This window comes from Columba livia, chromosome 4, assembly GCF_036013475.1.
Source record: "Columba livia isolate bColLiv1 breed racing homer chromosome 4, bColLiv1.pat.W.v2, whole genome shotgun sequence".
Lineage (NCBI taxonomy): Eukaryota > Metazoa > Chordata > Aves > Columbiformes > Columbidae > Columba > Columba livia.
In genome coordinates, this window is record NC_088605.1 from 49,669,735 (window position 1) to 49,693,971 (window position 24,237).

The 24,237-nt window shown below is 42.7% G+C and overlaps 1 protein-coding gene across 50 annotated transcripts in view; it reads right to left on the reverse strand.

The window, feature by feature from the left end:
* The window catches only part of ADGRL3 (adhesion G protein-coupled receptor L3), a 385,183-nt gene that overhangs the window by 47,298 nt on the left and 313,648 nt on the right, over positions 1–24,237 (reverse strand). For 34 of the 50 annotated variants that reach the window (XR_010472325.1, XR_010472327.1, XR_010472324.1 and 31 more), the window contains 7 exons: positions 22,193–22,231; positions 12,762–12,945; positions 11,848–11,970; positions 10,289–10,497; positions 9,418–9,594; positions 2,538–2,747; positions 1,815–2,035 (listed from right to left, as the gene is read on the reverse strand). Coding sequence is in view for 46 of the 50 variants with exons in the window: in XM_065061628.1 (XP_064917700.1) it covers positions 1,815–2,035; positions 2,538–2,747; positions 9,418–9,594; positions 10,289–10,497; positions 11,848–11,970; positions 12,762–12,945; positions 22,193–22,231 (1,163 nt within the window). In the remaining 4 variants the exon portion in view is untranslated. The remainder of the gene's footprint in view (positions 1–1,814; positions 2,036–2,537; positions 2,748–9,417; positions 9,595–10,288; positions 10,498–11,847; positions 11,971–12,761; positions 12,946–22,192; positions 22,232–24,237) is intronic. The other 16 variants (XM_065061633.1, XM_065061601.1, XM_065061609.1 and 13 more) reach the window with 3 other exon arrangements.

The following is a 24,237-nucleotide window of genomic DNA, read 5'->3' on the forward strand; positions in this document are numbered from 1 at the left end:
ATTAAGGATAAGAGAGTATATTTAACTAGGCAGCTACTCCAAAATGCCAATATTAATACAAGAACATGGGATGCTTCAGAAAATCACAAACACCAAGAGACAAGAAAAAACAAACAAACAAACAACAAAAATCAAAACAACCCAACGAAAACAAACCAAAAAGCTAAACAAAACCACAAACAAATAGAAACGAACAACCACTGTGTGATCTGGGCATGTGCTACAGGAGGGCTGGATTTAGAAAGCAGAAAGAAATCCAGAAACCCTCCATTGGGTGTCAAAGCAAATCATCCTGAGATGTATGAATGGTGGCAGCAAATGCCAGGCAAAAAACAAATAACACTAACAGCCCCATAAGTCCTGCTTAAACAAATGCAATAAATAATGGAGGGAGGCAAGTAATATATTCCAGAGGATGTTTTACAAAAGCCGGCAAAACTGAGCAACTTCTTGCAATCAAATTATGTATGCCTGGCATATAGTTCACTACAAATTCTAATCAGTTCTACTCTTCTAATAATATTACACAGAAAAATACATCATCATCCATCAACCAGATGGAGCATCATAGTTCTATAAAACATATTGTGTGTTTTTTATTTTCCACTATGAGAACGTGATAAAATTGTGCACTCTGGAATTGGAGATTATAAATGTTTTCAGCTCTGCAAATCTCTGTAAATATTTATTTGCAAAATATTGTATACACATGTTTAATCACTAAAAATACTACTTTTTCCTGCGAGGACGGAGAGTTTACTGGCACAGAATCAGGGGCATATAAGCCAATAAGCTTTTGAGGCAAAAATTTTGCATTTGGATTTAACAGAATACCAACTGCTGCCATAGCCTGACCTGACTTATGTTAAAAAAGAGCTTTAAAAACACCACCAGTTCATAGCTACGTATGTGTTCAGATTGAGCCCTTCACCCAGTTAAAATGACAGGGAGAAGGCAGCCTGACAAGGGAAAGAAAAAAAAAAGTCAATAAAAACATATTGTTGGTGCTATTGTAACGAATCCCGCAAAGAAAATCACAGGCTCGATTTTATCTTTGTTTTCCATTAGACAGTGTTGCACAATCATCTGAATTATGCTTTGATACCAACTTCAGCTATGTTGAAACCAGTTCAGAATATTTGTAACGATAAATGGTGTAGCTGTTCTTATTTGCAGAGTCAAATGCACTCCACAATCACTGCCTATTTTGCTTGCAGGATCTGTTAGCATCATAGAACACTTAAAGAGGAAGAAGAAAGCAGTGGTTCATCATCCAAATGAGAAACACTCTTTGGGCAGAGAAGATTATTGACCTTGCTGATACAGAACCAAATTGAGACTTGGGACAGCTGATGGCAAGCAATGATGTGATAAAAATTTCCTTGAGGGATTTCCCCAAGAAAATACCTTTGCAAATCGTTTCATAGAGGGGAATTCATCCTGTACCATCACAGATGGTGTTGGATATGCAGAGATAAGGCAAGGTTTGCCTCCTGGCTAAGCTCTGACTACACAAGCCTTGCTTGGTGTCTAAGCTCTTAGAATCATGGAAGAGTTTGTGTTGGAAAGGACCTTCTAAACTCATCCAGTCCAACCCCCTGCCATGAGCTGGGACATCTTCACCCAGATCAGGTTGCTCAGAGCCCTGTCCAGCCTGCCCTGGGATGTCTCCAGGGATGGGGCATCCACCACTGCTCTGGGCAACCTGGGCCAGGGTTTTACCATCCTCAGTGTCAAAAATTTCTTCTCTTCCCTTCCTCCTCCCCTCTCCCATCGCTCCTGCCTGGGTCTGAGCCACGCCAAGATCCACTCACACTTTTTCTGTGCCGTAGCTCCGGTAATCCACCGCCGCCGACACGGCCACGATCAGCGCCGGCATGCCGTAGCCAACCAAATAGAAATATTTCCTCCGGGAGTGTTCACTCTCGAAAACTTCCACCAGCATGATGTAGAGCTGCACGCCCTCCAGGAACATCCAGGTGAAAGCCGCCAGGAAGAAGAAGTGCAGGAGGGCAGCAAAGACAGCACAGGCAATCTGCAGGTGGATGTAGAAGAGTGAGGGAAGGTGTTTGTATTGTGCTGAATTAATGCAAAAGTCAGGATTACCCTTAGTGGGAGGTTTAATGAGAATGAGGGAGTTCTTGTCTTCCCTTCTCCAGAGAAATAACTTTTTTTGTGCTTGGAAAATGTGTGTGAACTATTCTAAAATGGACACATCTCTGCATATGTAAATTACGTTCAAAGACACAAAGGCAGGTATTTACACAATCTGGCCAATAAACATACAAAAAAGTATAAACACATTTTTACAACTTGCTTACTAAACATACACATGTTATTTACAAACCATGCACACACAGCCTCTGAAATCACAGCAGGCGCCAGCATTTGACTCCCAGTTTACAACCTGGGGCCGAATCTTGTGAGGACTCAGATGTGGAACTATGGCAGCGCTGGAATCCATCTCACTGCATGGGCAAACATTCCACCGAGGTGAGAGCCTGTGGTGGAAGCAGGAAGTGTTTTTTGCCTCTTACCGGCTGGTCGGTTCTGTTGATGCCGATGAGGAAGAGGAGTTCAGCTACGAAGAGGCTGATGCACAAGTTCTTGTGGATGGTGTTGCGGTCGCTCTGCAGCCCCCGGAAGAAGCAGAAGGTGAAGATGCAGATCAGGAGGCAGACCAGGGAGAGCAGGATGCCAACCCATGTGATAAAGTCCAGGAGCAGGTCATGGACTGCATCACTGTGCTGGAGATAAAACCAAAATAAAACAAATCAGTGACGTGCTGCATGATTTCTAATCCATCCCAGACACAGTGATGTTGTCTAAGACCCTTCCTCAAATCGCACTTACCAAGCTGTGGCACAAGGAAATGGTAGCAAATAAAAAAAGAGTAGATGGACGTAGATTTGAAGCCTGCATCATGGAAGCTACAACCTGAAGCAGATTCCAAAGTATCTGAAAAGCTGTACATGCCCTGAACAGACTCAGACCCCAAAATGTCCTAGAAACAATGATGGTGTCATTGAAAACACTGAGATGTCATAGCAAGTCTTCTGCAAACACAGCGACAGAGCTGACATGCAGTATAAAGAACCATTGAACACCATGATACATGTGTAAAAATGTTCCATGCTAACAACCTCTTGGAGGTGACAACCACAGGTCCATTACAACAGTGAAAAAAAAAACCTCTTTAAATGTTCACAGAGTTGTATGGGCTTGGAGGTTTTGGACAGAAAGAGATTGCTTAAATGTCTTGTCTTTTTTATTTTTCACCAGGGAAGAAAAAATATAAATTTGATTTTTCTTTTTTCAAACACTAGAGCTTTATTTTAAAACTCTTGGAAAGTCAGACTGACCCCTGGAATGCTACCCAGAAACAACAACAACAAAAAGACAGACTTATTAATGTGAATTTCCCTTTAAATTCACTCACTGGAAAGCAAGTGAGCCCCTGTGATGAACTCGTGACGAAGTTTTGTCCCGAAAACCATGCAAACATGGCTGCTGCAGTGGCAAAGTTAGGCAACTCAGTGACAAATTTTTGACCACCTTCTTCAGGCCATCAAACTTGCCTGTAACTCCACAGGTTTCCACCAGATGCAGGGAAATCAGAGATATCATGACTGAGTGAAATGTAAATAAGAAATGAGAAATATAGAATGAGTCACGAAATGGAAAGATTGGCTGGAAATCTCTGGGCACCTTTCAAAGAGACCAGAGAGGCCTGAAAACCAGGTTTGTGGCTGTGTTATAAATAGTATTGCCATTCCCCTCCACCCTTGGCATTTCGATGACTTAGGCATTCCAGAGGCTGGCAAATGCAAGAGTGTCACACTTCGAAAAGCCAAGACAAACTGGAAACCTTTTCTTCCCCATGGAGGAAAAAAGCCTATGACAGACGGAGGGAAAAGGTGATTAATTTATCCATTTTCTTTGCCTGCCTGTCAACGATAAAGCCACATCAAATGTCAGGTCTTTTCCTGATATACACTCTGCTGTGTCAGCACCCACGAGAAACAAGTCAAACCTTTCAGCTCTTTGGCTTTATCGGGATGAGGGATAGGCATCAAACAATAATGAAAGATGGGGAGTGACCTTTTGCTCCATCTCTTCCACGCTGTAAGTTGTGTCTCCAGGGAGAAGTGAGGGCTCCTTTCCCCAAACACTCATGTAGCTCTTCCTGACTATTTCCAGTATTTAAGGCATGAGCAGTTGCAAGTCCAACCCCTCCAGATGCATCCATCCCACGCAGGTGCATCCAGCTCACCCAGAAGCAGCCAATGGCTCAGATGCATCTACCCCAAGACAAAGTCACCCTGGCACAGGAAAGGCTCTCCGAGGGTTTCTTCGCCTACGTGAGATGAAGCCTGCAGGTCTCAGCTCCCATATCTCTATCATCGCTCTGCTGAATTTAAGACGCAATGTAGGAATTTGGACTGGTTTTGCTCCTGAAGAGGTTCACGGTCCAGCGCATGAAGCTCACCACGCTTAGCAAGCAACACAAACTTCATTGCTGTATTATTATTATCATCACTCTTACTGCTCTTCTTTTTAATTGTAATTATAATGCTGATTTTATGTACATAACACCCATCGCTGGAGTGCCGGGAAACAACCATAAAAACAACCTCTCCATCATTACAACCTCTTTCTGCAAACTCTACAAACTCACAAAAGAACAAACAAAAAGGAATAATAGCAATAAAGTGAGAACAAGAGCAATTTAAAAACACCTCAGGGGACAAAAAATATGAATTTGTAGCTTTTCTAGTAAAGTCGAAGAGAAGTGAGCTGGATTTTGAATGCTGGGTATGTTTGATCCTGTTCAGGATGCCTGTTTTCAGGTGCCAGGCACAGCCAGACCTTTTACACCAGCAAGACCAACAAAACGGAATTTTTGCCTTTTGCTGGAGACTGAAACTAGTGCTGCCAAACAGAATAACATGGGAAAAGGAGGAATTGTGCTCATCACTCCTTGGTTAGTGCCAGTGTTGGGTTAGCAGTTGGATTCAATGACCTTGAGGGTCTTTTCCAACCTAAATGATTCCATGATTCTAAGGCCAATGCTACATGGCCCAGCAAGCAAACCACTGAGTTTTGTTACTGCTAAAGCTAGGCTGGCTAGCTTTACAGTTAAGTTGACCTTCAGATTATTTTCAGCACAGGAACAACTTATTGAGTAATTGCAAGAAATAAAATAATCCACGTCAATGAAAAGGTTTCTAAAGAAAGTACACTTACTATTGGGACCCAAAAGCTCAGTGAAAGAATTCTCTGGCTTTGGAATAAAGCGCTGCTTTTGCTCTGGTGGGGCTGAGGAGAAGAAAACAGTAAGGAGGAGATGGAGGAACTCTGGTAGCAACCACGGCAGGGTGAGCAGGCAGCCAAGATACTCTCTGGGCTGGGAAATCAGTGAGCAGCTCTGGCAGCACTGGCACGCCAGTGCTGAGCTAATAAAAACAAATCCCAGTGAATGGCAGCTTATGACAGAACGGCTCTCCCTGAGATGAACTGCCATTTCCTCTGTTATTAAAAACATCAGTAGAAGAAAACAGCAGCCAAAGCGAGCTGCCAGTGGCTAAGGACACATTCCTGTGCCTAATATGTCCCTCCAGGAACAGAAAGAGTAATATGTTTGGGGGTGGAAGAATAAGCACACAGTAAATAAAACTATGGTGTCACGGACTTGCTCAGATTCGACTGCTCGGTGGCCAGTGGGAGCTGGCAGCGTGCACTAGGCTGGGCAGGGACCCAAGTGGGACAGGTCTGAACTCCTGCGTGTTGCTGATGCTGCTCCGTGGATTTGTAGCTGTCTCTGCCCTTTTTCCTTAGTGTGGAGAGAGGATTACTGCTATGACCTGGCTGTGAGGCTTCGTGGCTATGTGCAAAGGGAGACTTGAGAAGCAAATGGGCACCATCAGGACCTAACCCAGCAATAACGAGAACTTGATTCCCACTTAAAGCCCTGTGTGGGCCATACAGCCCATCTCCTCCTCTTCTGCTGTCCCCAGCAAGATGAAGGCCTCCTAGCAGAACCTTTTCCCATAAACTTCCACAAACAGCTAAACGTGAGCCCGAGCATGCTCAGGTAGCCAAAAAGTCACCAGCATCCTAGCTTGTATCAGCACTGGTGCGGCCAGCAGGCTCAGGGCAGTTACCATCCCCCTGGACTGGACCCTGGTGAGGCCAAACCTCGAATCCTGGTGTCAGTTTTGGGTCTCTCACGAAACAAAAGAAACTGAGAATTTTTATTATTATTATATTTTTTTTTTTCCAAATTAACCCCCTTGATCCTACAAAATGATTCGTCTTGCAAAATCCATCCTGTAGTGCTTTTAGTGATTTAATTCTGCAGTGTGTTTTTGCAAACCTGCACCCACTTCTGCTTCTATTTGCTGCTGCTGTATCTCACAAGTGCTAATACATGGCTAAACCAGCACTGTGGTAACTTCAGCTTGCTCTTTATATCCCAAATGACCGTATTGCTTTAGGCAATGGACCATTGCATTCCATTTAGACTGTATTATTTTTATTCCTTTCTCTCCTCAGCTTGCCTTACGCTTCTCTTCCCCAAATAACTAGCATGGTGTTACGTGCATGTGGTCTAGAATAACACCTGAAAGCTTCTGATTAACTGCTACAGTTAAAACACCTTTCCTTTCCCCCTGCCCTTTCTCTCTTGTTTTATTTATTTATCTGTTTTTAAAAGAAGAATAAGCTCTGGCATCCACTACACACTGATAAGCAGTATTTATCTGCCCCGACGTACCTTTGATCGGTCTGTTTTGGGTGAGTTTTTTTAATTGCATTTTCTCACCAGCACTGAACTTGTTTTCTGGCTGCATATTTTTCCCATGGTACATTTACAATGTATCTGCTATAATTATTACGATGCAAAGTGGAAGTTTATATGAAAAACAGCTTGCAAATTTTGAATAATTTTGCAGCTATTACATAGGTAGAATGGTTGATTTAACAACGAGCTTTGTCCCACAGCATGGGGACCACTATGTTTTTATAGCATTAAACGGTCATAGTGCATATCTTACCAACACAAACAACAGATACATATTTAACATAGATTTCACCTATATTAAACATATCTCATAATTTAACAAAGTATCTATAAAAGTGCAATAATCTTCTCATAACACAGGCCAAATGCATTTCTTAACTGATGAAAATGGCCATTTGTTTTCAGGTCTTAAAATCTCTCTGCAAAAGAACATTTTCATTTTCCATGTTAAATTGTCTGAAACGGCAACGAACGCTGTGGGTCTGTAAGGTCAACTCTGGCCAGGAGGATGCATCAGCTCCCAGGTCTCTATGTTCCTGCTGTCCTCTATTTACCCCGCTGAAATACATGGGTGAATAAAAAACTCTGGCCCAGCTAATTTCAAGACGTAGAAAGCATCTTCAGATTGATTAAAATCTCCTCCTCTTCATCAGATACCGTCCTATTAAGACTGGAAATTGATCCCGGCAACTTCTGCTCTTGAAGCACACAAAAAAATGCCTGCTGCCATGGTCATCCAATGTCATTTTCTGCCCCTTAGGACAAAGACATATTAGACATATTGCCATTTCACGCTAGAGAGCCAGAGGGCCATCAATCACCTCCTCAACGGCACTACCTTCCAGCTCTGCCTTGCCACATACGCGCTACTAATAATTAAATCCCAGACTGTAGCTTGCCGAGCAGCCACCGAGGTCTCCTCCTGAGAACACGCTCTCTTGCCGTGCAACCAGGGAGGGAGATTGTTTGGAGCCAGAAGTGGCACTTGTCAAATTGGGGCTGGCTTCTGATGGAGGAGCACGACTCCAACATCTGCTCCCCGTGACACGTAGTGTTCAGTCTCATTAGGCAGGGTGCTGCAGATACTCATTATGGCAAAGGGTGCTCCCTACAGATCCCAAAATCCAACAAACCAAAGTCAGTCAGCTACAAATCTCAATTACAGGAAAAAACTGTTACTGTTGCCAAAACCGTCAACCCAACACTGCCAAGTCCACCACTAAACTATCTCCATCAGAACCTCATTTCCACATCTATTCAGCCCCTCCAGGGATGGTGACTCCACCACTGTCCTGGGCAGACTGTTCCAATGCCCAACAACCCTTTCCAGGAAGAAATTGCTTCCAATATTCAGTCTAAACCTCCCCTGGTCCAACTTCAGGCTGTTTCCTCTCATCCTATCACTTGCTACTTGGGAGAAGAGACAAATAGATAAGTCATCCTGCAGTAGCAGCACATCTCTCCTGCTGGACCCAGCTGTTGTTGCAAACGAGCTGCCAGACTCCCAATTCTTTGTTTGTCATGCATGACAGTGCTTGAACATATATTTTCATTGTGGCTCTTCACATTCCTCTTCAGATTATCAAGTGAAACAAAAATATACCAAAGATTGACATTGGAAAACTATTTAAGACAAGGTCATTTGATGCCATAACAGCTTTTGTGGTTATGCAGACATGGAAGTAGCTCTGCAATGTTCTGCCTGCACAGAGGAGACCAGATCTGTAGTTCAGAGCCAGGGGTTCTGCTCCAGTGTCAGGCACATGAAATGGATACACTGCAATGCAGAAAATCACAAGCCCGAAGTCTTCTGGCCATCAGAAGACTCTTCTTTCTACAGCAGCTGAGGCTGTTCTCACCCAAAGGTAGCTCAGGAAATGGAGGACCATCCAGCCATTCTCCAAATCTTGATTTAAAAATCCCAAATGGGCACTTCACTCCCCAGGCTACCATGAGGAATGTCTACTTTCAGAAGTTAACTTCTTTTGCTCCAGTGGGGATAGGCATGAGGGAAACCAGAATGTAGGCAAGGGAACTGGTTGGTCATGTAGTGGCCTTGGGCAGATGTCCAGTTGCTTCTTGTTTGGGGCTGTGACACTGCCCTGAGCAGCCTGTTCCAGTGCTTCACCACCCTCTGGGTGAAGAACCTTTTCCTAATGTCCAACATGAACCTTCCCTGGCACATCTTCCTGCCATTCCCTTGGGTTTTGTCATTGCTGACCAAAGAGAAGAGCCTGCCCATCCTCCCCTTGTAAGGAAGCTGTAGTTGCCATGAGGTCCCCGCTCAGTCTCCTCTTCTCCAGGCTGAACAAACCCAGTGACTTTAGCGGCTCCTCATATAGCTTCCCCTCCAAACCCTTCACCAACTTTGTGGCCCTATGTTTTGCACTGGTAAGCAAAAGATGTGATAACAGCTAATTTTGCTCACCTGTCGTCCTCAACTCAGAGCTCCTGATGCCAGAAGCTCAACCTAAGTTTTGCATTGGTGTGACTATCTCCTGGTTCACCACAAAGTAGAAGGAACCTTGACACCAGATGGCTTCCATCATTACAAAGTTACTGTCACACAGCAATTACCCTCATTTGCAGTAACAAACCAGTGTTGCAATGCCTACCTTAACTTCCACGTGTGCCATCAGGACAGCAAAGTTGGTGAGGTGATTGCAGGAGCATGTGGTGTGCGTCTTGTTTGTTGTCAGGAGGCGGCAGCCCTGGGTGGACCAATACCCCGTCATTGTACGCTTTGTATAGCTCCAGAATGAACAGTTGGGATTGAAATTTTCTTCTGACTGCTGCAGAGAAGAAATGAATAAATGCAATAAAAATGATAGGGTTTCAGCAATTCCTAAATGTGCTGTTTTTTTTTTTTTTTCCAGAGGCACTTGGTAACTCTCAACCTTTAATTTTAGATAAAACAATCAGCAGTAGTTTACACATGAAGTATTACTTGCCGATACCAGGGTAAGTTAGATTGTCTTTGCTCTCTTTGCTAATGCAAACTTACTTCTTTGTTCTTGATTAATTTCAGCCGTAGACTAAATCCAGCTCTTCAAACCCAGATTGCTTCATTTGCATTGCAGAGCAGATAAACTAATTGCTTTAAGCAATCAACTTTTGCAATGACTGTGCTTGGCTAACAGGACTAGCTGTCCTCTTTCACTGTAATTCCACTTTCCTCTAATATCCCCTGCCACCATGATAAAATAATATTATGGTCCATTTTAATACATTGGTAGTTTTTTTTAATTACAGAATGACGTGTGTCAGCAACTGAAAGATGGGCATCAGCTCAACAGAGATTCTCTCTTTACTTTTATTAATGCAACGCAAAAAAGATGCTCTCCATAAATAATACCAAGTGCAAAGGAACACATTTATAATTTAAAATCTAATCAAGGACTGCTGAGGGCCTCACACCAGCCAACTTTTGCGTCACTTTGTTTTAGAAACTGGAAAAAAAAAAAAGAGCTTTTCAAACTCACTCACCTTGATGTGCTTGACTGTAAAGACCACAGGATCAGCCAGGTAAACCTTATTGCTGAATTCTTTGTTTATTGCTGCCGTGATGACCGGAGAGTTGACAATGACAGAGTGATTAGTTGACATTGCTTCTGTTCCCAACTTCATGCTGGCATTCTCGGTGGAGAGATAGGTGCCCAGGTTGTTGTACAACACGAATGCCACCCTGATTTCACCTACAAGAGCCGTAAGAGGTCAGATATCCAGGTGAATGCATCAGGTTTTGTTCTAGATGAGAAATCTCTGAACCATCTTTAAAACTTCTCTGAGAAAGTGTGAAAGGATCCAGATGTGGCATACAAAAACAGATCTTCTCCTGCCAATCCAGTGCAACCTCCATTAATAAATTAAGAGCACCTCAGAAAAAGAGTGGGCAAATCTGGAGGAAAGAATCCCAAACTTTGCAACACAATTCCAGTCTCAAAAGAAGAGCAAAACAGAAATTATGTTAAAAATATGCACTTATTTTCTTAATTTGCCAGTCAGATATGCCCTCTTCCTCAAAAATCCCCACCATTAGTAAGCCTGCAGAAAATACAGGCTACCAGCCAACTGTTTTTTAACTGAAACCATCCAGTTCGCCTTCTGTTTTGTGCATTATTTCACAGGCTATAAATAAGAATCGAACATAATTAGTTTGCATTTATATATGTATTAGCTGTGGGGAGGTTTTATTTTTGTTTGTTTCCATAGGAATCACTCTCTTCAAATCCTACATGCAAAGGTACCAAATGCCATCGAGGAAGCCAAGGGCAAAACTCTCTTTCTGAACCACCGGACCAAACTTTTCTCTTTACAGCTGTCAGAAATTTGAGCAGCTTTAATGCAACTGTAACCCTGTTCTATCACTCTCTGTTTTGCCAGGTTAAATTTTAAAGGAACTCAGAAATAGGAACATGTCAGGCCTGTTAGTAGAAAGCCCGCCAGTTTGAAGTTGGGGCTATAGCGGAGCTGTAGACATCAACAACTGCATCTGCTCAAATTCCTGGGCTGGAAATAAATAGCTTGACAGCACGAAGCCTGTTGACATAGAACATCATCTTTAATTTATGCTGTATCAGGAGGTTCATAAGCTTCAGAGTGAAAGGCACTGAAGATGTAAACTCATAACAGTTAATCAACCTTTTTCTGCTCTGTTGACGCATTACTAATATTTCCTCCTTTTGTTTCTTCCCCCTTTGCATTTCAGATACTTGTATGGTGCCCCACTGTGAAGCAGTTTACTCAATCAAGCCTCTTATCCCATCTAAGATTCCTACTGCAGACAACAGCAGTTAAAAGCTGGGCTCAGAAGCCACATCACTTCGGAATCTGACGCATTTTTACTAGCATGTAATACTTTTGAAGTCTTTGAGTCACTTCGCAATACAATATATTCCCCTTTGGCCAATTTAGCTTGCAGTCAAGGGCATGAGCAACTGAGCTACTGTTTAAACATGAACACTAATACTGTTCTTACAACTGGTTAAACACAAAATAATGCCTAAAAGACAACTGATTCATGAGGCTGGAGGTGCTGGACCTACCATTTCGACCATTTTGTTTCAAGGTGTTTGCAGATAGCTGAATGGAGCTCCCGTGGCCCATATTCTGGGGAAACTTCAGATCCTCCAGGTTCCCATCTGTGCTCAGTCTCGCAACTTCCAGCTCTGTTTGCAAGAGAGACTGACACTAAGAAAAATCTCTGCTGAAATAATCTTCAACACGATACTTCAAAGCTACAAAATGGTGTTCCAGACTATTTGAGAGCAGAGGAATCGACCTAATGTTTCATGCTAGACTCTGTTTGGGCTCTTATTTCTTTTTAAATCTTTGCCCCGAAGAAGTTATTAATTTAATAATAATAAAAAAAAAGGCAAATAACTTCTACTCTCTGTGGATAACAAAAGACAACCAGTTCTTGTAAACAAGAACCTCAGGATATTAAGGACTATGCTTAAAATGAAAATCTGAAAACTCTAGTCCTTTGCCACTGGCGATTGGTACTTTCTGTAAATGTTATCAGTGCTCAGGATCTGTATTCATAGAAATAGAAAATTTTTCTCATTTTACATATGCACAGTGGGAGTGCTGGTGCTTTCCATCATGCTTGTTTTTTAATTAAAATCAACAATCAGCCAAATTAAGACATAAGTTTGTATGAAATGAAACACACTTGCATTGCAACAATCTCCCTGCGAAGTGGTGCTCTCATAGCTCTAGCACAGGTTTTGCCTTCAAAGCTAAGACTAATCAAGGCAGGTTAGGTGCTTGTTTTCTGTATGATTCCAAGGGTAGAGAGCTGCCTTATTCCTTCAGGCTCTTTCTGAGAGACTTCTAAGTCTTTTGGACAAAAGATCAAGACATCTAACAAATTGCTTTTCTAGGGGCCAAGATTAAATCCAGGTTTCCCAGCCTTTCCCTCTGGCTGCTCTGGGGAGTTATGGGATCTGATCCTTACGGATGTTGTCAGTATTTTCCCGGACAATGTCAGTCTTCAGCAGGTTATCAGCCAGCACGAAGGCACTGTCCTCCACTGTGTCCAGTAATTTGGTGGCTGCACGTTGCTGTTCGCTTGCGTTCAGGTCCCGCCAGGCATTCAGAGCCTGCGGCTGCAGGAGGTTGTTCACCGTCTCCACCATGGCCTGCAAGGGAGAGGGACAGAGTGAGAAAGGGCTCTTGGAGAACCTTAAGCACCATCGAGACCTGTGACACATGCTTGGTTTCCTCCGCCACACACATCAGTTACACGGACAGGACAGCATCTCGTTTCCCCACCCACCAGGGCAGCCTGCAATGGAGCTAAGCATCATTTATCCTCTCAGATATTGGAAATATTGAGTTTATTCTAAAGGAAGGCTGGGAATAGCATTTTTCTGCTTCTGTGATCAGCAGCTCTGGGCTTGGAGTAAGAAGGAACTAAGGGTAGGTATGGGGAGATGAGGAAATTGTTGAGGAACCATGCAGGAAAACAAATTTCAACACTCATCAATGAAGCAGGTTGCAGCTACCTGCATCACTAGAATTCAGGAGTTAGGGCTGGGGCACCCAATTTAGCACCTACAAGGGCTAAATGTTTCCCACCACATAACCTCTGGCCATGAATACACAGAGTTGGTTCATCTGGAGAAGCAGCAGGTAGCCATCGAGGTGTACAGAAAATACTCCATTTCAAACAGCTTCATTCAGGAAAGAGTCAGCTCTGCAGTAACAACTCTGGTCCCTCCTGCCAGGCACCTACTGCCCCAGGCTGCAGCGCACAAAGAGCTCTCCTGTGGAGAACTTCCCATGGGTTCATCTGGACGCGCATCCAGGATCACCTGGAACATGTTCTGGCCTCAAAATTGCAAAATTACAGCAGTAGGGCCTACCTAAACCTGAAGGTTTCCCTCAACCTGAAACCCCCGCCTAGTTACTAACCAGAGATGACTCAACTACCTTCCATAAACACATTTTTAATGAGACTCTTCACACCCGTTGGTAGAACCAACTGTACAGAGGAGATGAGGAACAAACCCCCACTCCTGAGAGTGTTTCTAAACCCATTTGTACAATGTGATGTGTAAAAAGAAGATACGCTACAAAAGGACAAGGGATGATAGGTTTAAACTAAAAGAGGGGACATTCAGGATGGACATGAGGAAGAAATTTTTGACCCTGAGGGTGGTGAGACACTGGCCCTGGTTGCCCAGAGAGGTGGTGGATGTCCCATCGCTGGAGACATCCCAGGGCAGGCTGGACAGGGCTCTGAGCAACCTGATCTGGGTGAAGATGTCCCTGCTCATGGCAGGGGGTTAGACTGGATGAGTTTAGAAGGGCCCTTCAACCCAAACCATTGATTTCTCCGCTCCCCAGTAGCTACTGTCCTGGTCCATTGATTAACACACAACATTTCTCTTGAGCCTCACAGTTCGGTTTCTCAAATTCTGCAGTAACCCACACTTCAACTAACAAAGCAAACTGAAATGACTGAAAATCTCCTCCTCTGCAAAAGTCTTTTTGCTGTCAAGTCTTTATGATCCAGGACTGGAATCGCTTTCTCATTTGCTGCTAAGTGGAACTTATTACCCATAAATAAATTTCTTCAACTGATTATTAAACTGATTTTCCTAAATAGTCTAAAATTCACCATTAACATATTTAGCATGTGCACACGAAAAGCTGGTTAACCTCAATAGTCAAGAAGAAATACTCAAAAAGCATTTAAGTGTGGGGCTTTTTGAGTTTTAAAGTCTGGAAGCCTGATCCCTGTAGCTCCTTAATAAAATTCTTCGGTTTACTTTTGTAGTTTTTCTCTTCACAGGCAAAAAGGTGTTATTCCTTCCCAGTGACCAAAAAGCTTGACTATTTTGCTGTGCAGGTTCTACTCAACGTGGTGTTTTCTTGCAAAGAAAACGGAGATTTTTCTCCCCATTTAATTCTATCAGTCAGACTACAATTTTGCCTTACTTGTATTTAGCTCAGCTACGAATGGTGTCTTTAAATCTCAGCTAAAACACCACCCCGAATACTTTTATCAATATCTGAACAGTGGAAAGAGACTTTGTGGCAGATCCAGCTTCTGGCTCTGGCTAGAAAGGTAACACGTGTTTGCCAAAACATGAAACAGATGCTGAAATATTTGCGTTACAGTGAAACATCTGCTGCAAAGATTTTTCCCCAGATTTTTTTTTTTTTTTAAATGTTTGGACATGCAAGATTTGATGGGGCACACCAAATAGTCCCAATGTGCTGCCTCCAGCACAATGTGTGCTCCCCACCCCTTGGTGAGCATCCTCTGGATACTCACCTAAAACCAGCCTCTTGATGTCACTCTGGATGCGGGGCTTGATGCAAAGCCTCCAGAAACATTTCCAAGGACTTTGGGTCAGGTCCCTAGCACAGGTAGGAGCAAAGCCGGTAGACTATCTTTGTTGGTATGACATCTGAGATGAATTTAGCCCATAGCTTTTCCCAGAGGGTCACTTCTCACACCTGCCTCGGTGCATTAATCAAGCGCTCCCGCATTATATTTCGGAGCATGGCACTTCATTACAGCTGAGTGCCATGGGTTGAAGCCAAGGAGATGAGGTGCTAATGAAATGTTTGTGTTTTGGACAGGAGCTGAGGTAGGTGTTTAAATGAAACAAAACAGCTGTTAAAGCAACCACGTCTCTCGAGATGGAGACGCCAACTGGGAAAAGCTGGGCAGGGAACTGTGGGAAGGCAGGAACACGGGACAAGGATCAGACTATGTCTTTGCATTTAAGCCAAGCTGTTGTGGTTTAGGTGGGTTTGGCACCTGCTCTGGTTGCTTTGTGGTCTGCTGAAGCTCCACAGAAGAAGCAGCACTGCCAGTCTCCCAGTAAAGCATCTCCACGACCAGCAGAAGGAAGGTTAAGAGGACTTTTGAAATGAAGAAGGCATGAGATCAGTGAGCTGATGGTGGGCTTGGTTTTACTTGAGACCCCTGGTGATCCTGCTAAAGGTAGGGACTCTCAGAATGAGCTAGGGAAGGTCTGACCTAGTTTGATCCCACCTCATGCAGCCAAGGCAGGTACCCAGACACTCTCTAGTTTCTCTCCCCACTAAAAACAGAAGTAGCTGCAGCAAGTATCATCCCCATCTAGGTGCCTAAATTAATTAATCCTGTCCCTGAAGGACCCAACACACATGAAAAGGTCAGATGAAAGGTCCACTGAGTTGAATATACTCTTTCCAGCAGTGGCTACAGCTGGACATCGAAAGAAGAGCAAGAATGCACTGAACACCCAAGACAAATCCCATGATAGTGATCCCCTTCGTTATGCAGTTATACAGCACCACAGTTTGTGCATTCAATGTAAATAAATGTTGATAAATTTCAGAGGGAGATTTTTTTCCCAAATACAGGCATATGCTCATGGCTTCTTGATTTCGTCCAAAGGTTACAAAACAGAAACGAAATGTAAACCTTCCTTCTCAGACACAAATCGGTAGTAAAAGACGCACTGTCAAAAGGTAACTAATTAGCAGCCTTATGGTAATTATATATTACCAAAAGACTGATTGTACATATCCCACTGATTTCCATAAAACTGAATTTTACTTGTTCATTTATTTTTCTCTTCTCCGCCTCTAGAAATGTCTGGTGAGAATATCTGGCTATGTGAGACACAGTTTAAACCTAGAAGGGAGTCTATATCCAGTGATACCACACCCATTTATTTACCTCTCACAGTACCGACAGCCAAAGTGCTGCTCCGTGGCAAAAGCAGATGCTGTGATGTAAAATCTGTCTTTAATTGGGAATTAACACTGGAAATCGCTAAGATGTTTGACCTACTCATCTCATTGCCAAACTGGGGACCAGTCCACATTTTGCCATGACATTTAAGCACAGCCACCCTAACCCTGGAAAACGAGCAGCTCTCCTGGAGTTAGGACATCTCTCAAACTTTATTGTTCATTTTGAACTCTTGCCGAGCAGCTGATAGAAGGGTAACTTTCAAATACGTAGTTTGTTCTTGCTTACAAGTAAACAGAACACATTGTATACATTATTTGCATGGAAACTAAGTCCACGTCTTACCTCCTATAGCAGTGGCCCAGGGCATTAAAGCACTGCTTCTGCAATGACATCTCTCCTTAAAATATCTGCATTTTATAACTTTTAAAGCCCCATCTTATACTGCTAACACTTGTCTTCCTTGATCTCATGGGAATATTTGATGCAAGGTGCTTTCCAAAATTAGGATAGGAGGAGCGACAGTAGCAAAGCTGTGGTTTGCATCCTTAGACTAAAACCATGGCTGGTGTGTGAAAGAAGCATCGCTTGTGATCTGAGGTTCTGGGTATTGCTATCCCACTTTTTAAGGTTTGAGATTTTATAGCAAATGAGTGAAGGAAAAAAAAGCACAAGAAGCCTTTCAGGTCCCCAGTGTGCAGTGAAAATTAAAAACCTGTCAGAGGGTAGCTGCACTGAAATGTGGATATGGTTCAATCATCACAATGTTACCCTCCTTTTTCTTTTTTTCCTATTGGAGAGCAGCAGTACTTTAGAAAAGCTTACCTACTTCCTTGCTTGAGAACAGCTGTTTTTATTCTGTATTCACACAGAATGCTAAAACAAACCCTCTTCTTACACTATCAATATTTGCAAGCCTCCAAACTAACTGAGTTAAAGGCACAATCGATGCCATTGATGGCAGATTCTGCTGGAAGTTGTACGATTCTTGCCTCTGGCCAGAAGCAACAGTACAAGAGAAACTGTCATCGACTCCGAGTGTACCTGGTGCAGCCAGAACAGGCTTTTTGAAGAAGAGGATGGGGATGAAATCATGGATGTGGGCATGCAAGGAGCTGCTCTGGCAAGGTTATTACATCCAAAAGGAAATAACATGTCTTTTTATCGTGGACAATGAATGGCACCTCAATCCCCTTACACAGGGGTCACCAATCAAACGGTCACCTGCTCTGTGAGACTTGGAGCAAAAAACCTTATTTCTTCAGCTTCCTAAACAAGGAAAATGTCATTTTGGCTAAATGATGGCATTAAATCCTGTTTCTTAGATAAGAAGTGCCTTCCAATCTGTCTGACAAGGTTCTTCACTCTTGGATAGTTTTTCACCTTGTAATTTATTCTTTTAATTCCAAATTAAAATCTGCCTCTTGTCAAAGGGTAAGTAAGCACACTGGAGACAATTTCTTACAGGGAGGCCTAGTCTAAGGCTTTTTACAAAACAGTAAGATCATCACAAAACAATTCTAATACTCACTAAAATGAACAAAGACATATTTAGATTGAAACTTGCTAACTGCAATGAGTGGTTAAAAAAATCATTAGAATATCTATTGCTCATCTCATTTCTGCCTTTAAAACCAACCCAGAAGCACCAACTTATGTCTAGTACCAGACTTCAGCTGGGGCTACAGGAACTGCACTAACTCAGAAACTATCTGAATTTCAGGGATGCTGAGAACCCACTGCAGTGAGAATAAAGCCACTGACCTTTATTAAAATTAGGCCATCTCCAAAATGCTTAACTGTGGAATTCATGTTCTTGCACTAGGTATGCAAGGTTTGCAACCCTGGCCTTGAAGTACCAATAATCTCCTAATGGAAGCACACAAAAAAATACGAGATCTGAGAAATAAAAGAAGGTTACAAATTACAGGTTATGGCTTTACTTTGCTTAGTATCCAATGAAGAATATTTTAAGGTCAGAAGGCATCTGTAGGACTGAAATAAAAGGAATTGATTGGGAAGAAGGAAATAACATATGATCTGTTTCACCTAATGAGATCTTCCCTGCAGAATAAGCTGAGAACCACGTTTATGAATCATCCGTATTTCCTGCCCTGCTGTTCAGGATTTGAGACTATATGAGCAACTGCTAGAATAATTACACGTGGGAAGTGAGCAAAGCTGTCACTAGAAAGAAAAAGGGCTTGCAAACAAGAAATGCTTTTTAGAGAGCATTCACAGCCTTCAAGGGAACTTCATGAGATATCCTTTCCCCCGTCGGCCCAAGACTAAGCACATAGCAACACAGAAAATGTGATTTTTTTTTCAGTATTGCTATATTACATGTGGATGCATTACCATAGGTGTAGCTCAGTTGTAGGTAGAGAAATATTTCTACGAAGAATTTGGAGTCTGGTGACAAAGCCAAGGCTGCCACTTTGATCCTCCTCTCCCCTAACAACGGGCTCACTGCCGCAGAAACAAGCCGGGTAGTGATTTCTGGTTTTGCTCTTGCTGACACAAACCAAGTGTGGGCTTCTCAAGCTGCGAAGTATATTAAATTCAATGAGTTTTAACAGAGGGGTTACCGAACCCCAGAACCGCACTGCAAGTCATGCTTCTTTCAGCTGTCCTTTTAATTATATTAAAGGAAAGCTTGGGGAGCTTTGATGCTGATGGGCAAACATCTTGATCTCTTGTAAAAGCTGCTAAAAGTGCTCCCTGAAGCTATGGTTAATATACGACAATGGATGCACACTGGTAGCCAATTTACTCCTCAGAGGCCATGCAGAATAGCATCAGAAATCGAGCAAATTATTAGATGACCCTGAAAGTTGTTTGACATGCACCACAGAGTTCTTTGTCATGCAGCCAATTAAGTGACCAAACACAGAACTCAAAAATCCTCATTAATTTGCCCCTTTCTATATAGCTGGGAGTGAGAGCCTTTCTTGTCGCAGGCACAACAAGGACACAAGTAAACAGCAGCATAATTCAATTTACGCTCCCTTTCAGTTTCTTTCGTTTAGTCCTCAAGGGTGTTGGGACCAGCCATGCAAGCAAGAAAGAAGTGGGACAAACAGAATTAATCCCCTTTAAATATTACTGGAGAAGTCTCAAGACTCTCTGCTGAGAGCTACTAGGTTGGCAAAAAAACCCCACAACATGTCTCATTCTACTCAGCTCTAAACTTAATGCCTTGAATCCTCTGAGGAAAGCCTTTCATTTTCCGCTTAGTACAGCAATTCTAACAGCCCACATTCCAAGTGTGAAGCGTTCAGAAAACTTTCAGAACCAGAAAGACAATATCAACTGCAACCACCCCCTACTGTCTGCTACCTGGAACCAGCTTCACTGGTGGTTCTGAGGACATCTGTACGCAGCAACTCTGGTGATCTTCATACACCTCCATAATCCTCACCATTTATTGTTCAGACAAACCCAGAATCACAAAACAGAGCATACTGATTTACAGGGGAGCCTGAAGGATCACAGAATCATTTTGGTTGTAAGAGATCCTCAGGATTATTGAGTCCAACCATCAAACCAGCCCTGGCACTAACCCATGTCCCTAAGAACCTCATCTCAACATCTGTTCAACCCCTCCAGAGATGGTGACTCCACCACTGCCCTGGGCAGCCTGTTCCAATGTCTGACAACCCTTTCTGGGGATAAATTTTTCCCAAGATCCAACCTAAACCTCTCCTTAGCCAATGGAGCATTTTTCCCAAGCCACTCACTCCATCCATCTCAGACATCCACCTTGCTCAGCTCAGTCTAGTTGACTCTTAGCATCAAGAATTGAAGCCTGTGTGACAGTTTCCTAAATATTGTGAGTCAAAAATACCCCAATGATTGACTGGTTGTTATACTAACAGGTATTTAGATCACCACCTGTTGGGTTAGTTCTTGTTGGATTTTTGAGACAAAAAGGATCATTTACCACATCTGCAACTGAAGGAGCACCATTTGTAAAATCTGTCTCTGGCAAATAGAATCCCTGAGCTTTTAACTCAACAAATATTGTGACATTGCACAAACTAAATCAATATTTGTTTTAATTATAGAGTTACTCAGAGAGATGAAATGATAATCTGATATGGAATTCCCACAGTCTCATCTTTGAATAACTCACAAAATTGCCAGATCTGTTTAAATATTTATTTGTATTATTCATTCATTTTGGGCTAGGGAATGCAGGGCTGAAGGTATATTTCCTGCCCTGTGTGCCAAATTCAGCCACAGATGCTCTTCATGACAATGAGATCACGTCAGCAAGGTTGAAAACTATTTTCTCTACCATCAGTGGCGTACTTTCCAGTGACTTCCCATCTCCCATTGATTTCACAAGGTCCAGGACTTCCCCATTTAAGATTTCCTGAAAAATCTCTGCTAAATTGCCTTAGACAGCCCAGATGTTTCACCGCCTGGTAAAGGATATATCTGTAGTGACATTTAATTGCTATTACAGACAAACTCTCCCTCACAAGATTTTTTTTTTGACTTCAGCTACATGATTTTCCAAATGGAAACATACTGTACAAAAATATGTCTAGCTACATTATTTTACTTCCGTATAATACACGAAGCAGAGCTGGAAAAGTTCAATTAGGTCATCTCATTCATTCTTCAAGCCCTCCATTATGGGAGTGTCCTCTTCAATTTATTTACCAGTTTTGTCCATGTTTATACTAAACAGCTCAGGCAATGAGCTTTCATCATTTTTTGTCTACTAAAGAGGTCAGCACATGATTAATGTTTCAATACCCCAGCCGCCTTTCCAAATGAAAGGGAAGAAGCCCTTGAAATTAAGGGTAAACTGAATGCCCTACAAATCTAAACTGTCTAATCCCACACATGAAACAAAATACCCGTTCACAAAATAAAGCCAATACCCACTATAGGCAGTTGGATTTTGCAGGAAACTTCAGGTATAGACAGCTGCCCATTTTTACACCCCTGTATATTATACATACACGTATAAAAAACAACCAACCACCCCTAAGTACAACATCAAAGTCATTAAGCATGAGACAGAAATTAGCAGGTAAAACTTTCATACTTCTTAAAGCAGCATTAACTCACCCATCGCAGACAAACAGCTTTATATCCAAGTCACTGGAGCAAATGCTCTAAGGCAAGGTGACAGGATAAATAACATAACCCGAGGCCTCGTGCTTGAAAAGCCTACAAACAGGTCTTCATGAAGCGCTGGGGCTTGACTTTGTTCACGTAAAACACAATATAAGCCTATTTCCTCGTGAAATTTGTCTCTAAATTTGCAAGTGTAAGAGGTGAAGACAGAAAAAAAAGGCAGGCAGGAATTATATGAGTGACATGCCGTAAGTGAAACGCAGCTGGTTTGGAGACACCTTCACGAGCAGGATGTTTGCGTTCTTGTTTTGCATGCGTCCAGACTGTCCTGCTGAGCCCGATGGGTCTTGTCAGATCCTTCCTGCAGTTTTTGCCATTTTCTGGTTTAGAGATTTTACCTGAAATTTTTGTCAAGTCCACAAGCAACCAGGCAGGTGGGAGGAGATGAAGAATGAAACTATTATCCTGTAACCTTAACCTTAGAACCTGCTGCCACAAAGATGGGAATAATCAGATTACTCACAGAAACAAGACCCACTTCACAATCATTCAGTCAAACAACTGGACATGTTTATTAAAAACACAAGAAATACCTGGACATAGGCCCTGCAAGAGCGCTCCCTTTTCTGAAGCTGAGTCCATAAAGACAGCAGATTAAAGATGGAATAGAAAAAACAAGTTAGTGACAGAACAAGGAAAAAAAAAAAAGAATTGAAGAAAAAACGCCTTATGCTAAAAACCTCATTTCTCTTTTAACCAGCTCCTGCAAACCAAACAAAGCAAAGGCAGTATGTGAGTTAGGCCGTGGCAGAAGGCTCCAGAAAGATGGGTTAGACCTTTTTCAGTGAAATAAAGCACAGGCTGGCAACTTTGCAAGAGCAGCTGTTAGATGGGAGCAGGCGCAGAAGTGGAGATGCTCACAAGACAGCATTTTCCTTATGGCTTGGAGATAACACATGGTATTCCACCTCAAACAAGGCTTGAAAGGACAGGGCTGCTGCTTATTTACCTAAGAGGAATGTGAACTCTGCAGTCAGACAGCACGGTGTGCCAGAACCAAGCTTTGGATGAACGGGATTAATTCCAGGGAGCAAGGAGCAGGACGGCATTGTGATACCGGATGAAGTCGCAGGGACCTGTCCCAATACACCCGCTGGGGTCTTTGGCTCAAGGCAAAACCTACAGTGCTCCAGCTCCACTGCTGTGAGCTTGCTTAAAGCCAGGCTTAGCACATGGCGAGAGCGATAACACATCGCACCACAGGGGAGAGCATTGCCCAGGGCTCCTGATAGCGTAAAGGGCTGCTGAGGAGGACATAATCATGAATTTATCTCCCCTATGGATTAAACTGCTTCTTCAGGAATGAATTTTCCAGGCCTCTCTGATACCGAGTTGTGTTTTCCTTTGTGATTCCTGGGCCTAAATGCTTTATATGCTAAATAATTTTTCCACAAAGGATCTCACCTTTTCCGTAGGAGCCATATTTTTCACCGTGCTTGGATATGCACTGGCGTGCCTCCTGCCTGATATTCATGCGATGAAATTTAAGCAGGCACCAATTTACCTCCCCAGGATTTTGCAGGCTGTCTGCATCGCTGCAAACTAAACCCTCCAAAAACCTGGCTGCTGGCTTTGCTGGGTTTGTTTTTGCTGATCTGCCTGGGTTGGAAATGGCACATCAGTGAAAATTTGGGGTAACTTGTGCTCCCAACTCTCAGCACTGCAATCCCATCAGCACAGCTAATTTTGTCCCTGAGAGTTTTGAGGATCTGAAATAAACAAAATACACCCAGGTATTGCAGAATGCCTAATTTCAATATCTAATTTATCAATTTGTAACAGTAGAAATCTTCCTCTGGGTAAACTTGTCCAGTGTGAAGACTTAAGAGCAAAAAACGGAGATCAAAGAAAGCCTTGCTGAAAATTACAGAGCTATCCACTTGAGGGTCTCGTCAGTCTGCAATACAACAATTATTACCTTAATTAAGCCTCATCCAATGGAAAGCATAATGCTTTTGTGACAGGGAAGTGGTACCTGACAGATGATGGCTTTTAAAAATTCCGATCATGCCAGTTTATTTCAATTCATTGTGCATCAGCTTGTTAAAAAAAAAGTACAAAACAGCACAGGTGATTACTGTCAGATCCCCAGATTGCTTTAATGATTAAAAGAATATATAATGGCTAGTGCTTACTTTATTCTATTCTTTCTCACTAAACAAAACTCTGCAAATGATTTTTTTTTTTTAAAAAGCTCTTGATCGGTGAAGGGGAAAATGGAGCAGTAACTCTGCTGCTTTTTGTTTGCGCAATACTACTTCCAAGCTGAATTCACGCCTTCTTCAACAAACACAGAGCGGTCGCTCTTCTAAAGAATTAAGTGGGGAATGAGAGCACGCAAATTACCGAGCCTGTCATTTGGATCACTGACTCACATCGCTGTTTTGCAGGACTCCACACAGTCTGGAATTTTAATGTGGAGTGGAACTGATTTGTAGGAGGACCTGCTTGTGCAAAGCTGGTGGCACGGGGGGAGGAAAAACCTGCCTGTGATACAGCCTTATTTCACATCATTGAGACGAATATCAGGACGTGGGATATAAAAAAGATGAAAAATATGTGCTGGCAAAGCTGAAGT